Genomic DNA, 17,112 nt, shown 5'->3' on the forward strand with positions numbered 1-17,112 from the left:
TCTTTAAAGATATCTTAAAAACATATATGTGCTAGTTGGTTAAGTTGTATGTGTGTTGTCTTTTTTAGACTGATTTACATTTTGGACACCTATGATTTACTTCTAACGCTGTCTTTGGAACAAAGTCTGCTTTTATATGTGTGCACTGCTTACATGTCTTCTCTACAGCGTGTGCTGCATCACATGGGCCGCCTCAATGACTGTTCTGCGTTTGTGCTTTTGGGTTTCTGAAGCCGGAGAGGCTTGGAGTGATGGGCTGGACAACATGAGCAGCGAGTTCTGCTGCTGTAGAACCTCATCGTTAACAGAGATTCCATCCAGGTACTGCTTGACAAGGATCCTCAGCTGCTGGTTCTCCCATCCTACAACCTTCTTTTCTCGTTCCAAACACAAACGTTCCAGTAGAACCTTGTTGTAACGTTGCCAAAATTTTTCCAGATCTGTATAGTCCGTCATTGTCTGTCAGCAGAGGAGAGGACTGATTTAAAAAGCAAGAGTCTAAAATCAAGAGTCATTTGAATTGTGTAAAATCATAAGGTTGATGTTCACTCATTGTGTGATGTGTGACATATAACACTATAACAACTTAGGTGATTTATGAAGATGTGTATTACACCTGTGCTAACTCTTCAGACATCGCCTCCATAGCATGTGCTTTCTCCTGACTTATTTCCTCAGCATTTAAAGATGATGTGTAAAAGGGAAGCACCTTCTCCTGTTCACTTTCAAACTTGCGACACACGTCAGCCAGACGTAACAGTGTCTCACCCTAAGGAAGAGGAACAAAGTAGTTGAACAAGTGGAAAATTAGTCATATAGCTTATTTAGCTTGGTATAACTCCAGATTCTTTTAATATAATTGCTAACTTTATTTAATAAAACTAAGCAAAAGTGTGTGAGAGTGTAATTAATGTGTACCTCTCCTATAATATCCTGTAGTTTTTTAATAGCATTATCGGTATATGTAGCGTGATTAGCTAGCCGTGTTCTTTCCATAGCCTGGGCAGAGCTTAGCTTAGCTCTGAGCTGTTGGACTTTCTGAGTAATTTCCTCACATTCAGCCCGAAGGCCACACGCAGATGCCTCATACTCCTTCTGATTGTAGCTCAGATGAGAACGCAGAGCATTTATGGTGCCCTACATGCACAGAAAAGACATAAGCAGTAGAGATGGGGGGGGTAAAAAAATCTATTTATATTATATATAAATTAAACATTGTAAAGCAATGCTGAAGGCGTTCATTATATGGAGTAATCTTCTTTGAACAGTTAACGTTGAGATGTATCTGCTACTCATGATCTGTAAAGCCTTTATGACGGCTCTAACCTGAGGTACTGTAATTTTTTTATTTTTGAGGCATGAACTTCTCAGCAGCAGAGGTTAGTTTTGGTCTTGCTTTTCTAGGACGGTCTTCATGAAAGCCAGTTTCATCATAATGCTTGATGGGTTTTGCAAATGCACTTGACAAAAAAAAGAAAATCTGGCCTCTGTGTCTTAAAACAACTGACTGTTTTTGTTGTTGTTGTTACATAATTACCTAATTCCAAATGTGTCCATATCACTAGTATTTTTGTAGAATGTAGAAACTTAATCACCAAACAAAAACAAAGAAATTTCCAAGTGATCCCAAACGTTTGAGCACTAGTATGAGGCGCCGTATAGGGCTTAAATCAAACTTCACTCATGCACACACATATGAAACACTTGCATACACATATATGAAACACTCACACATACATATATACTACTAACTGCTCAAACAACTACATATGAAACACTTGCATACACATATATGAAACACTCACACATACATATATACTACTAACTGCTCAAACAACTACATATGAAATGCGCGCGCACATACATACATACTTTCCGCGCACATACATACATACTTTCCGCGCACATACATACATACTTTCCGCGCACACGCACACACACACACATACATACTTTCTGTGCACGCGCACAAAGCCAACTGTAGCGGTGTAGGGAACGAGTGAACAACGGATCTTCAGTTTAGCGGAAAAGGGAATGGATAATTTCCTATAAGTCATTACATATCTCTGGAGTGTGAAAAAATTTTACTCGAAAAAGAATTTATATTTTTATTATAATTATTATCGAGGCGAGGACATCATATAAATAGGACACAATAATTTACATTTTGATTTAATAAAGAAACCATTCGTATTATATAGGCTAGTAATCTGTAAAAATAAATAAATAAATAATAAGTTTTATATTTTTTATGGTATCAGTTTTTGTTTCAATAAATAATCTATATTTAATGTCCGTAGCGTGAAATTTCAACAGTAGCAGCGACAGGTATCCGAGGTGCTTGTGTTACCATGGTAACGCAAGGAGGAAGTGACGTTGCATGGTGTTCTGAATGGTGGAATTTTGTAGAGTGAAGTTCCCTTTTCAGACATTTCCTGCGCAGGGAGTAGGGTGTAGGGTGTAGTCATTTTAATGTATATGAACTTCATTCTCCCTGATTAGTAGTAGCGTTTCTTAAATAGACCGTTAATGGACAGTTTAGAAGACAACGAGTGATTTATTTATCACCACAAAAGTGGGTAATATGGGGGGTCGGAACAATGTTTGTCCCGTGGGATTCCGATGAGTTGTTGTTCATATTAGCGAAGGCGAGGAAACAAATTTCACAAAACAGTATTTCTTTCTGTTGTAGGATCCGACATATTAGCCACAGATTCCGTGCTTCAATTTTCTTTTTGCAAATCATCACCTGGTTTTCTGCCGCTAAAATATTCAGACATTATGTGGATAGTTCTGAATACGCCATGTGATTGAGCAGTGATGATACAAACCAGTACTACCATTCAGGGAGAATGAAGCGACAAGTCCGTCTACACTGAAATGCCTTCCGGTTACACTGAAATGCCTTCCTTTTACACTGAAATGCCTTCCGGTTACACTGAGAATCTCATAGGTGAATGTGCGAGAAGAGTTTGTATGTGTGTGCGCGGAAAGTATGTATGTATGTGCGCGCGCATTTCATATGTAGTTGTTTGAGCAGTTAGTAGTATATATGTATGTGTGAATGTTTCATATATGTGTATGCAAGTGTTTCATATGTGTGTGCATGAGTAAAGTTTGATTTAAGCCCTATACGGCGCCTCATACACTAGTAATAATATATATTTGCAATACAAATTGAAAAATTGTATCGTAATAGGTATCGTAGCAGCTGCTCCATGGTGATTCCCATCCCTAATAAGCAGTAGCAATAATCTTCATAAATGCTTTGTACTACACAACATAGCTTCATTATTGTTCAGATATATTTTGTGTTCTCTGACCTGCAATTTCTGCATGTGCCTCATCTGCAGGTCTGCTTCCTGAGCATTACGCTGGTCTGTGGCACGGAGCGACTCAAAAGCAATCTGACGATCCTCAGTGGCTTCAGTGTACTTCTGTTGTTCTTGCTGAAACTGCTGCCACAGCTCCTCCACAGCAACCTCCATCTGGATACGGAGCGCATGCTTCTCCTCTATGTCCTGCACAATCACAGACCAAATCTTAATTAGCATAATTTATTCCACATGCTTTAATTAAACTACTTAAATGTTTTAGACCTGTTGTCACATCTTGTAGTGTCACATCTGTATTCTATAATCTAGATTTGCTATACATAAAGCTATGGGCAAATTTAATCTTGTACCCGGTTTTTGATGTCATCACGTGAACTCATATAGTCTTGTCTGGCCTCACTGTCTATTCCAGCATAGCGCTGTTCTAAGGCAAACGTAGCTGCTTCCAGGTATTCAGACTCCTGCTGATGCTGCTTCAGAATTTGTTCCCTGAAAAAAAGAAAAACTGTTTACTCATGGATGATTATGAAAAGGAATTTTCAGTACCTGCTTCCTGCATGCTTACTGTTCATGTGCACTTTAGTTATAGAACTTCAGTCATTTAGATAGAGCCGGCCGAACCTTCATGGGACTCTAGCAAAATGCTGCTACTACCTGTTCTGTGATCCGCTTTCTACTTATACACAGTAACACCTGACACCCCAGTGCTCATACTACAATCCTGTTGAAAAAACAACTTACATCCTTATAACAAGAATTTCCTTTTATGACACGTTAACATTTTTGAGTGTATCTGCAGCTCTCACAAGCTTGAATGTTGTTGTTGCCTATCTGAGACATAGTGCAAGAGAGACCATGTTTTTTTGTAATACTGTGCGGTAACATGCAGTATAGGGACTGTTCGCATGTCATGTCTTTTGCATGCTCGTTGCAAGTTTGAAATGGAGACATGCGACAACCTTGCACACAATAGAAACTGACACCAACGCGCCCGTTTTCCGTTAGCATCTATGCAGCAAGAAGGCGTAAAATTCGCAACCTTTTAGAATGCCACAAGTGCACTGCAGGTCCTGTGACAAGAACCAACCAATTAGCTTTACCCTTTTTCGTACTTTTTCGTTTAAATTCTTTGTGGTTTCGTCATGCTTAAAGGAAGGGATGCACCCAAACACAGTCTTTTTTCTCTCTTGCCCACAAATACGATAAATCTGGTACCACAGCTGGTGCAAGTTTTTTTTTTTATATTCTTTTTTTTTTTTTCAAATTTTCTCGCTAATTTAGTCGTGGCCAATTCCTTCCCCTCACTAGGGGGCTCCCACATTAAGGCTGCTACTATTACCACTCAGCCGGGAGGGTAAACACTATCACGTTTTTCCTCCGAACCGCGTGACGTCAGCCGACCGCATCTTTTCGAACTGCTCGCTCACACACCGTTAGGGGCGGAGTAACACACTCGAAGGAAAGCGCTATCCGCTTCTTTCGCGTGCGCGAGCTCACAGACGCCCCTGATTGGCTGTAGAGCCGTGATTAATGTGGGAGCGCAAGTACCGCTCATCCCTCCCCCCTGAGAGAGCTCGGCCAATCAGCTCTCTCTGTGCCTCCGGCTGTGAGAGGAAAACAGCATCACCCGGGGTTCGAACACGAGGGTTTTTAAGTGCTGGAAATCCATTTATTTCCAGCTGCTTCCTTATCGGCATGAGGCTTGCAGCTCATGGTTGCTTAGCAATGGCAAAATCCACAAGAGCGCAAGCTCCTGATCACTTTGAAAAGATTATTTAGAAGAGTTAGCGCGGTAGCAGACGTTTTCCAGAAATTTTTTGAAGTGATGTGTGAGCATATATGAATATACAAATTCATAAAAATGTTCATGAATATGAATGCAAATTTACACACAGTTATCTTTTTCGAACTGCAGTCTAAACACCCATTCAGCATTTATTAAATGTAATAATAGTTGTGTTTCACAGTAACTGTTGTCAAGCACGATGTCTGGGTAAGACTGACACGCTATCTAGCAAGACACAGACAACACAAGAGGCAACTATCCAGCTAGTGAGAGAGATGTGCACTGCAACTTAACATCTGTTGCAGCTAAAATTAAACTGGGAATGCAGAATGGGTTATAAATGGTTTACCAGACTGCTGTTCCTGCAGTTCACAAAAGTTTTTTTTTTGTTTCCTAGAGAATAATTACTCTTTAACCTCTTAAAAGTTGTCCATTCACAATCAATCTGACATAAGGGGGAGGGGCTTGTTTATTTTATGCGTCTATCTATCTATCTATCTATCTATCTATCTATCTATCTATCTATCTATCTATCTATCTATCTATCTATCATCATTTAGCTAGCTATTCTATTATTTTTATTAGTTTTTTTAATGAATAATCTGCACAGTTTGGCACAATCGCATTTTACTACTGTTGTACTTGTACAAATATGTATGTGACAAATATAATTCAATATTGTATATATACACAAATATAATTGAATATTTATCTGATAACATTAAAGATCTACTTGAACTGAAAACTCACTAAAGATCAATAAAAAATGACAATGTTGTAAATAAAAAAAATATTAATACATGTTTAAAGAATAATTAATGCATGCAAATTCATTAATAATAATTAATAGTCACATAAATATTCTGAGCAGTTTGGATGGTCTTTGAATGTTTCAATGACTTGCCGTAATAGATAGGCTACATATATCAGGATAGATAAGTACAGATATTCATACTTCATTATTACTATGACTTGACCTGTTATGCACATCCAATCTTCAGTCAAAGTCTGAGTAGGCATAATGAATGAGTGTGCTTAGTACAGATCATGAAGCCTGAGATCAGTAGTTCAGTGCTATACTGTACCAACTTACACACATAAGAACAAGTTAAAAAAACGTTTAGGAATGAAGACAGTATCTTTATACCTCTCTGTGTTGTACTCGGTGCTGAGTTCCTTTAGACTGGTGCTCCAGTGTGACTCCAGTGCTGCCAGTCGGCTTCTCTGTATCTCTAGCAGACGATCCACACACTGGAGATGAGCCCTGTGAGCCATTGCTGACTGCTGCTCAGCTTCACTCAGATCACACACCAATAACTGCAACATTCACGCAGAAGTTTCACGCACGTAACATGAGGCTTGGATCAATATGCTTTAACCACATATGCCACCTCATCTAAAACATACAGACTTCCCCACCTTAATGACATTGTCCTTGCAGTCCACAACTCTCTCAAAAGTTTGGCTGAGTATTGCAAAATCTTCACGCAGCTCTACAGCTCGGGTCTGCCGCAGGTTCGCACGCCACTGCTGGTTCAGCTTGTGTAGGTTAACTATGCTGTTCCGCTCTTCCTTCTGCAGTTTATCCTAACAAAAAGTTAATGAATCAGCATTGAGACCTACAGCACCAGCTTATATTGTTATGTCTTCAGACGCAAGGGTATTTCAGTCTTTTATTTATTTTTTATACTGCTTATCCTATGTACAGGGTAGCAAGGAACCTGGAGCCTATACCAGCAGACTTTGAGCATGAGACGAAGTACACCCTGAACATGGCACCGATCTATAGTATCGCAGAGCACACACACACTACGGGCAATTTGGGGACGCAAATTAACCTAATCTGCATGTCTTTGGATAGTTTGAGGAAACCTGAGCCTCCGGAGGAAACCCACCAAGCACAGGGAGACCGTGCAAACTCCACGCAGTAGTAGGAATCAAACCCTCGACCCTGGAAGTGCAAGGCCACAATGATAACAACTACGCCACAGTGCCTTGTCCTAAGGGTATTTATTTTTTACAAATAAAATCATTTGAACGTAAATTTCTAATTAGTGTTTTAACCATGAATATATGTAAATTAATAGTTATACAAACAAGCACACACATACACACACACCTTAAGGAACTGTGTGAGCACATCTTCTTTTATCTTCGCACTTTCTTCTTCAGCCTGAGTCTTCTGCTGCAGGAGCACCAGTCTCTCCTCCTCAGTCATTAGCTTTCCGCTTCCTCTCTTCTTCACTCCTTTCTTCGGCATAATTACTCCGGTCCTCTGAAAAACACTGAAGCTTTGCTCATTAAAAATATATAAATAGAAAACATGGATTCAAGAAACATACCTATAAATTTACATTCACATATCATTTAATGGATGTTAATGAATTTATAATTTACACTAGAAACACTGGTCAGCACTAAACAAGCAAATATGTATTTTATAATTCAACTACTAAATTACATTTCTCCATGCAGACAAGTCCTGACCGAGTACTTCTGTTGTACTGGTCTGTTGAATGTTGCTAGGCAACAATAAGCCAAGGAGAGTGAGCCTGAATTGCTGCTGCTGCTGCTGCTGGGTCCTAAAACCTGGTGAGTTTATGTTAAACACTGCATTAGAAGTGGGCAATACCCTCGCTCATCTTCTATAATGCTTTATCCTGTATTCAGGGTCACGGGGGCCTGGAGGCTATCCCAGGAGACTTAGGGCACGAGGCAGGGTACACACTGGACAGGGTGCCAATCCACATACATACACTCACTCACACACAATTTGGGAACGCCAAACAACTGTGGGAGAAAACAGGCACGGGGAGAACATGCAAACTCCATGCACACAGAGACGGGAATTGAGCCTGACCAGGAATCGAACCCGGACCCTGGAGGTGCAAGGCGACAGTGCTAACCACTACACCACTGTGTCGGTGGGCAATATAGTAAATTAAAAACAATCAAATACTTATAAATTATCATCGTTCAACCTACAAGAATAAAATAAGACCTATAAACACAACTGGCAAAAATATGGCAGAAGACAATGTATATGTATACTCTGCACTCACAGAGTAATACTCCTAGAAGACACTAAGTGAAGAGATGGAGAGCAGATACAACTAAAAAACCTTTTGCTCTGTTAGAATCTGAAATACATACAGTAAATGTCCAAAAGAAAAGAGTGTGCACATGACCATTACACCTCACAAAGTTGGAACCTCACACCTTTGTATGCTGTAACATTAAAATTTTCCTTCACTGGAACTTAGAGGCCCAAAGATATTCAAGGTACAATTCCCCTGCAGTTTGCCAGGATGAATCTCTACAGCAACACTCTAAAATCTAATGAAAAGAAAAATAAATCCCTAAATAAAAGACCTAAATTCTGAAACCAAATTAAAAGAGTGATGATTTCAGCATTCACTTCTTTTGGATTCTGGTATTTGTTAGCTAGAACTTTAGTGTAAAGTTTCTGTATGATACACATTTTGTGCAATTTGCCATATGTTAGTATTTCTACTGTACATTGACACCTGAAGGAATTTGTCGATATTATTCCATAAATTCTGGAAACACGTAAAGGAGAGCGAGCCACAATCACACCATTATAAAGCTCTGCAGTACCAATATTTGAGCAAAGACACCTGTCCCCTTATCCAACTGCCCAGAGTCACTGCCCGACAACACACACTAACATTATAAAGACTCAGACAAAATTAATAAAATTAGCAAAAGCAATTAGAATAAACCAAATTGTGGTTTTTGGTGAAACTGGTGCCCCATTTTGATTGGAGATCTCGTCACATGGATGCCCCATGTGTCTCTTTGGGATAAGTCTGGTGTCCGGCCAAGGTAGAGGTTCTCTCTACCTAGAAGATGATTCTGGCCTCGAATGGTGTTGGCAGCTGTTTCTCTAAGGACTTGACCGTTCGATAGTTCAGGACTGGAACTTCATACAGTTTACCTAAGTTTTCAATAACTAACTGGACTCCATATTAACATCAATTCACATAAATGTTATGCTGAACTGCCTGCCACCTAACACACAGTATAAATGCAGATCAATTCCTGCTTTTCCTGCCTGCCACCTAACACACAGTATAAATGCAGATCAATTCCTGCTTTTCCTGGGGCCAGGGGTAGCTTAGTGGTTAAGGCATTGGACTACGGTTCGGAAGATCCCAGGTTCAAACCCCACAACCATCAAGTTGCCACTGTTGGGCCCTTGAGCAAGGCCCTTAACCCTCAACTGCTCAGATGGGTAATGAGATAAAAATGTAAGTCGCTCTGGATAAGAGCGTCTGCCAAATGACTAAATGTAAATGTAAATTCCTGCTTTCTGTTTCACCCAAATGAGGATGGGTTCCCTGTTGAGTTTGGTTCCTCTCAAGGTTTCTTCCTATTACCATCTCAGGGAGTTTTTCCTTGCCACTGTTGCTCTCGGCTTGCTCACCAGGGACATTTTGATTTATACACATTCACATTCCATACAAACTTAAACAATTCTTTTGATTGTGTAAAGCTGCTTTGGGACAATGCCAATTGGTAAAAGCGCTATACAAATAAAATTCATTTGAATTGAATTGAAAATTACACAAACACTAAAAGGTAACTATTTGAAGTATTGGGAAACACAAACTAAGCTGCAGAGTAAGATGCAGTGTTATCTGATCCTAAACAGACATCGCAGCGTGGCAGATATGAGCATGGTAACTGACCCAAAGCTAAGAAACATACTGACAAAGTACAGACTCAGCGAGCACCGTCTGGCCGTAGAGACCGGGCTGCCCCAAGAGAAGGGACAGTGACAGCAGTGCACATTCAATAAAATTAAGACACAGCTGCACTGCATTCTTCACCAAATTCAATAAAATCATGCCCAACCTCGACTGCCTCCTCGACCCTGACAAACTGCCCTACCTACTGGGGGAGCACATGGAGAACTGTATACTAGCAGCACAATACACGCACACACACACACACCTGCCAGCAAGTGATGAGCAGCGATATTACACACACAAACACGCATACGCTTAAACACTAACAAAAACGAACAAATTACTGATATTATTATTTATTATTATTATTATTATTATTATTATTATTATTATTATTAATATTAGTAGTAGTAGTAGTTGTAGAATGTTTATATGATTTTCTTTTTATAATTTTCACTTTATCTTATACATGTCTGTACTATTTTATATTATATAGCTTTTTTATTACGTTTTCTACTGTATACTCTTTTTTTACTGTCTACACTTGTGACTTATTTCTAAGCTTTAGCAGTACAAATGTATTTATTTGTCATGCCAATAACGCACCTATAAATTTTGAATCTTAAATCTACTATTCTATATACAGTACTGTAAGAAATGGTCACTGAAATAACTTAAATCTTAGAAAAACAATAGTAAATTATTTCAACATTTAATTAACTAATAAATTAGTTTTTTTGGTTTGGAATTGCGATTAACCAAATAAATAAATTAAAAAAAAAGAAAAAATTATAATCTCAATAAGCCTTTTCAGTCTTGCAATCATTTAGTAAGCCTATTTAAATGGTGAAAAGAAATTACTTAGCTGTTTGGTAACACACAAAAGAGGAGTTGTCTGAGGAGAAAATTACTGACAAGGTATTTAAGATAAAGGCTATAAGACCATCTCTGGGCAGCTTAATATTCCTATGACTACAGTTAAGAATATTATTAAACGTTTTAGGGACCATGGATGTGACCACAATAGGACAATCGACATCAAATTGAACAGAAGGATAATAATGAAGGTAACCAAAGAGCCAAGGACAACAACCAAAGAGATTTAAAATACATGAGTGTTAATTTGTACCATCATTGTTTGACCAAAAGAGGACTTAATGGAAGACAATCCAGCTGTATGTTCACAGATGCAAAGATTAAGCTTTTAAAGAAAAGAATACTGAACCTACAGTAAAAGATGGAGGAGGCTTGGTTACGTTCTGAAGATTCTTTGCTGTGCCTAGCACAGGGTGCCTTAAATCTGTGCAGGAATTAAAGAAATCTCAAGACAATCCAAGCAATCTGGAGCAAAAGATACTGGCCAGTGTCAGAAAGCCTGGTCTCGGTCACACATCATGGGTCCTCTAACAGGATAATGACTTAAAACACACAGCTAAAAACATGCAAGGATGGCTAAGAACAAAACAGAATTATTCTGAATTGGCCTTTTATAGTCCTGATCTAAAGAACACCTGTAAAAAGAGCTGAAACATGCCGTCTGCAAAAGGCACCCATCAAACCTAAGATAGCTGGAGCAGCTTGCTCATGACAAATGGGCCAAACTACCTGTTGACAGAGGTCGTACTGAGAGCTATAGAAATTGCTTTATTGCAGCAACTGCCTCAAAACATTGTGCAACAAACATAAGATTAAAGGCCCAGGCGAGTTTTATTAGTTTTATTATTATTATTATTATTATTATTATGTTGTTGTTGTTGTTGTTGTATCACAATTCATAAGCAGTGACTGATTTTTATTAGTTGATGTTCATTAAATTATTATTTATTATTACCTTTGTCAGTTTTAAATTATTTCAGTGACTAATGTATGTTTTTTCTTTTTTTAATAGAGGGGTACCAACAAATTTATTCATGTGCACATAATTAGATGTGCAGATGTGCACATTAAAATTGTGGTATAAGATTCATACAATCAGGTGTGTGAGTGTGAAACAGAATGATACCACAACGACTACCTCTAATTTATTTTTTTCTGTGACATGCAATATGTTCTGCACATGTATTTTAAAAATGAAACCGGACAAATGTATATATAAAAATTTTATTGCAAATGTAAGTTTAAAAGGAATAGCATACCATGACCATCTGTCTTGAGTAATGGTTTCAATGGTAATGGAAACACAAGTTAAAAGCATTTAAAATAATAATTTAAAATAACACTTTTTTCTTGTCTAGTTCATGGCTTTTTTTGGGAATATTGGGTGTGAGGCACAAATAAACTCTGGATAGGACACCAGGCCATCGAAGAGAAACATGCACACATTTTTTGCAGCCAGTCCACCTACTTAGCCTATGTTTTTTGAACAGTGGAAGTAAACTGCAAAACCAGTTTCATCTTTTTCTCTTATATTCTGTACAGGTTTGCCAAGGGCCTCAAGTCTATCCCAGGAGACTTTGGGCATGAGGTGGGATACACCCTGAGCAGGGAGCCATTCCATCGCAGGGCCCACACATACAGTATACACACTATGGGCAATTTGGGAGGCAATTGGAGTACCTGCAGAAAACTCACTAAAACAGGGAGAATTTGCAAATTCCACGCACACAGAGCTGAGGTGGGAAATGAACCCTTGATCCTGGAGGTGTGAGGCTTCAGTGCTAAGCATTATGTCAGCTGCCAACTAGATAACCTGACATGAAAATTGTTTACTTGGAGAACAGAAATAAAAACCTTACACCAGAGGTCAAGAACTGGGGACTCGAGATTAAAGCTTCTACTGTTCTATTATAATAGCAATATGATATAATAATAACAATGAACCAAGGCGGTGATAGAGATATTTTTATTTTTAAATAAGAAGCAAAGACAATTCTATCTCAAAGTATAGAATTAAATTTAAAATAATAGGCCATGTTAGAGATAAAGCACAAGTAGCACCAAAAAAAATGAACACTGAATAGTGTGACAGAGGAAAAAGGAGAAAAAAAAATTCAGTAATTATCTAAATTTCTGATCATGTTAAATTAGTTAAACGATTGTAATAAATCAGATTTTATACAAAAACATTCTTGATGCGTATAAGGCAGCCAATGTTTGTTTAAATTTAGCATACTGTTCATAAGATTGCAGATCTTTTAGACTCGTAATAACGCTTCATTCACAAAGCAGACTGGTCTCATCACATCATGAAAACAGCACAGTGTGCTTCCGCCATGAATTAGTTCAGAAAGAAATCTCGCTTAGAAAGGATGTTTATACACTATCTAATTGAATTGTTAAATTAATACTTTATACGACATATCCGTGTCACGTAACATTTTATTATTATTACATTTATTTTAATAACAAAACAGCCAGAAGTTGTTTTTCTTTTAGCGGAGGTAGACCGTTACTACACTTCCGGTCCGCCTCTTCCGGTCCTCTTTCCTGCCTCCTTTCCAAGATGGTGAGTGCTGAAACGTGTTGGCCGTGTCTGCCAATGTGGATAAATGTTATTTATGTCGGTGTTTGGGCAGAGAAAGTGTGCAGCGATTAAGTGTTGTTGTTGTGTTAATGTTTTGGATAGAGTTTATATTAAGAATAATGGGTGTAGGCGCTGTATATGAAGTGGAGAGAGCGGCTCGCTGACGCCATGCGCCTGTGCTACTCATGCTAACAGCAGGCCGAGGTGTGGATCCTGCCGTGTTACACCGCGGTGGGCGCGAGCGAGGCCCGAGCTAGTGTTGAAACATAGTATTTATTAGTTTTGATCTAAATAAACTATGCATCAATGGCAATCTCTTTTGGTTGTCACGTGGGGAGGTGTACCAGTTATTACTTAATGTGAGACAGGGGCGCCATGTAACGCGTTAGCTAGATGATCAATCGTCTTGGATAAGCTTCTTTGCAGTTAGATAATTTACTGATTTTGAATGTCAGCTGTAGTGTTTACTTTTTGCAAAAAGTTTAAGGAAACACTAAAGTAATTTTTGTGCGAGTCTTTAACACAAACACTGGCATATATGACGACGAATGTTAGAAAAAGCAAAAACATCCACATGTGGGGAGTAATTAGCTTTTAAAAGTAAAAGTTATGCTATTAAAAGACGCTCAGCTACTGTTATGCTACTAAAATGTAATTAAGTTAGTAACTTTTCTCTAGCTATTAAATACCAAACACTGCTATTGAAATAGATCTGGATGTGTTCACATTTTGATTTTGCTTCCACCATCACTGAGATGTATTTTTTTATTCATCAATACTTGTATAACAATAATACCACTTAAATTTGTAATAAATGGTTAAGGGCTTCTTCTCAATTATATCAATACAACATAAACATTCTGGTCAATTATCAGTAGTATATGTATCTGACATTATTACATTTCAGATGACATGATTTAATATCTTCAAATGTAATTAAGTCAGTAACTTTTTTCTAGCAATTAATACCAAACACTGCTATTGAAATAGATCTGGATGTGTTCACATTTTGATTTTGCTTCCAGCATCACTTAGATGTTTTTTTTTTTTTATCATTCATCAATACTTATATAACAATAGTGCTATTGCTCATCCTTCATCCTTACCCGTGACACAAAATTTTGAGAACAATAAAAATTTCATGTGGAAGTTAGTTTTGAGACCTCAAGAAACTAACATTTATCACTGTTTTTCATTACTGATCTGTCTTGTCTTTCTCGTGAATAAATACAGACTAAGAAGAGAAGGAATAACGGACGTGCCAAGAAGGGCCGTGGGCATGTTCAGCCTATCCGTTGCACTAACTGCGCTCGGTGTGTCCCCAAAGACAAAGCCATCAAGAAGTTTGTGATCAGGAACATCGTTGAGGCTGCAGCTGTCAGGGACATCTCCGAGGCTAGTGTATTTGACTGTAAGTTTAAAGTTATTTTGTGTTTATTTGACTTTTCCTGCGTAGGATATACATTTATTCTCAATGCTAATTCACATTGGCTGAAATATTTAAAGTTTGAAATTGTACAGAAATGTGATTGTAGGTACTTCTTAATTTGTATCCCAATAAATAATGTGTATCTGCACTGTTCTGTCCCCCCCTTCACAGCTTATGTGCTGCCAAAGCTCTATGTAAAACTACATTATTGTGTGAGCTGTGCCATCCACAGTAAGGTGGTGAGGAACCGTTCTCGGGAGGCCCGTAAGGACCGGACACCACCTCCACGCTTTAGGCCTAGTGTAAGCATCTGATAAGTTCAATGACATCTATACATTTTTAAACAAACATAATTAAAAGTATTAAACTGCAAACTATCATTTTGTTATAAGAAGTGAAGGGGTTTTATACATTAATTTCATTTTTTTGCTTTTCTGCAGGGTGCTGCCCCCAGAGCTCCTCCCAAGCCTGTCTGAAGAATGAGTCAAAAACTGTACATTTATGTGCAAAGAAATAAAATAATTTGATGAGAAAATAACATCTTGTCTGGGTGTGTTAAGTATGCTTTTCCTGTGTTAAGTTACTAACCCCTAGTAAAGTATTTGGAATTTCAAAATCGCTTTAAAGTACACTATTACAGGAAAGCAATATTCAATAAAATTTTATTTGTATAGCGCTTTTCACAATATTCATTTTTGCAAAGCTGCTTTCCACAATTAAAAGAATTATTTAAGTTTGTATGGAATGTGGATAAATTAAAAAGGTCAGATAGTCCCTGATGAGCAAGCCGAGGGTGACGGTGGTAATAGGAAGCAACCTTGAGAGGAACCGAACCCAACAGGGAACTTATCCTCATTTGGGTGAAACGGAAAGCAGGAATTGATCTGCATTTATACTGTGTGTTAGGTGGCAGGCAGCTCAGCTATAACAGTTGATGTTAATTGATTTTAATATGGAGTCCAGTTAGTTATTGGAGACTTGGGTAGACTTGTAGGGAATTCCAGTCCTGAACTATCGAACTGTCAAATCCTCAGAGAAACAGCTGTCAACACCAGTCGAGGCCAGAACCGTCTTCTAGGTTGAGTGAAACCATCCCCAGGCATTAGACGCATCCCAAAAAGACACACATGGAGCATCCATGTGATGAGATCTCCAACCAAAAGCGGGGCACCAGGATGGGTCAGACAGGTCCGGCGGGCAGAGGGAGTCTGGATCACTAGCAGCTCAGAAACGGCGTGTAGCACGACATAGATGGGGAGATAGGGAAGAGAGAAGAGGAGAGATAACAGTTAGGTATGGTTAGAGTCACATAATGTGAATTTATATTTACAGTAGAGTGCAAGCAGAGACTCCGGCAGGACTGACTGACAGCATAACTGAAAGGGAGAGCCAGAAAAAAAAGGCATGAGGGCTCCCTGAGCTGTAAAGCAAAGAAATCACCTCACCTTCAACAAACCTAAGTGATCAGTGAGAGTGGGGAAGACAGCATCTAAACATACCAGTTCACCGTAATACTCTACGTCCATGAGTCCCCCAGATCTGCCCCTTTACCCAAGACATCTATTCATAATAATGCTTGATTAAATAAGTGGGCTTAAACTCTGAGTCCCGAACATTAATTGGAAGACTATTCAATAACTTTGGGGCTTTGTAAGAAAAAGCTCTGCCCCCTGCTGTAGTTTTCATAACACGCAGTACTGATAAGCAGCCTGCATCCTTTGATCGAAGTTTTTACAACTTGGCGGATCGTAAGACACTAGCAGTTCACTCAGATACTGCGGCGCGGTAAGCATTTAATGCTTTATATGTCAAGAGTAATATTTTAAAATCAATGCGACATTTCACAGGGAGCCAATGAAGTGAAGATAGGGGTGATGTGCTCGACAATATACTGTATTTCTTATCTTGGCAATATTTCTAAGGTGAAAGAATGCTATCCTGGTAATATTATCTATGTGCTTCAAATGAAAGGCTGGAATCCATAATCACACCAAGGTTTTTTACTGTCGCACTTGATGGATATAATAACGATATAAGCTTTTTAAAATGGTTCTTTGGCTTCTGTTTGTACAAGAAAACATTTGACCTGATGTTTGTTTGACAGCACTATGATGCTAAAACCTGAAGCCATTCACTTTTGGTTTACTGCACTATTTTAAATATTATAAATTATTTGACCAGTTTCTAGTTAGTCAAAAACCCAATTCAAGTCTTAAGTGTAATAAATGTCAAGCAATGAACCTTGCTGCTGTGACCTAGCATAATTAACACTGGTACCACTCAATCGCTTGCTGAATGCCATTTTGAACGGCTTAGAGCAGACATCTTGTGCATTTATAGACATCATTTAGCTGCTGGCTTTTAGATACATAAGCCATTGCTGTCAG

The 17,112-nt window shown here is 38.5% G+C and overlaps 2 protein-coding genes across 2 annotated transcripts; one reads left to right on the top strand and one right to left on the bottom strand.

The window, feature by feature from the left end:
- Positions 1-33: 33 nt before the first annotated feature.
- ccdc65 (coiled-coil domain containing 65) lies at positions 34-7,613 on the bottom strand. Its single transcript, XM_053499618.1, has 9 exons — positions 7,583-7,613; positions 7,241-7,406; positions 6,541-6,708; positions 6,269-6,438; positions 3,686-3,824; positions 3,324-3,521; positions 919-1,137; positions 617-769; positions 34-459 (listed from the first exon to the last, which is right to left on the bottom strand). The coding sequence occupies exons 2-9, from the start codon at positions 7,379-7,381 to the stop codon at positions 163-165; spliced, it is 1,485 nt and encodes a 494-aa protein (XP_053355593.1). The 5' UTR covers positions 7,382-7,406; positions 7,583-7,613; the 3' UTR covers positions 34-162.
- Positions 7,614-13,126: 5,513 nt separating this feature from the next.
- On the top strand, positions 13,127-15,263 carry rps26l (ribosomal protein S26, like). The gene is made up of 4 exons (XM_053497818.1): positions 13,127-13,278; positions 14,530-14,707; positions 14,897-15,027; positions 15,166-15,263. The coding sequence occupies exons 1-4, from the start codon at positions 13,276-13,278 to the stop codon at positions 15,199-15,201; spliced, it is 348 nt and encodes a 115-aa protein (XP_053353793.1). The 5' UTR covers positions 13,127-13,275; the 3' UTR covers positions 15,202-15,263.
- Positions 15,264-17,112: the final 1,849 nt, after the last annotated feature.

Source organism: Clarias gariepinus, chromosome 6 (genome assembly GCF_024256425.1).
Source record: "Clarias gariepinus isolate MV-2021 ecotype Netherlands chromosome 6, CGAR_prim_01v2, whole genome shotgun sequence".
Classification (NCBI taxonomy): domain Eukaryota; kingdom Metazoa; phylum Chordata; class Actinopteri; order Siluriformes; family Clariidae; genus Clarias; species Clarias gariepinus.

Coding starts and splice junctions, on each gene's coding strand:
- ccdc65 (XM_053499618.1), bottom strand. CDS start 7,381: ATGCCGAAGAAAGGAGTGAAGAAGAGAGGAAGCGGAAAGCTAATGACT. Junction 3,825..6,268: donor ACCGAGTACAACACAGAGAG/GTATAAAGATAC, acceptor TCTTTTTTTCAG/GGAACAAATTCTGAAGCAGC. Junction 3,522..3,685: donor GTGATGACATCAAAAACCGG/GTACAAGATTAA, acceptor GTGATTGTGCAG/GACATAGAGGAGAAGCATGC.
- rps26l (XM_053497818.1), top strand. Junction 14,708..14,896: donor CGAGGCTAGTGTATTTGACT/GTAAGTTTAAAG, acceptor CCCCCTTCACAG/CTTATGTGCTGCCAAAGCTC. Junction 15,028..15,165: donor CTCCACGCTTTAGGCCTAGT/GTAAGCATCTGA, acceptor GCTTTTCTGCAG/GGTGCTGCCCCCAGAGCTCC.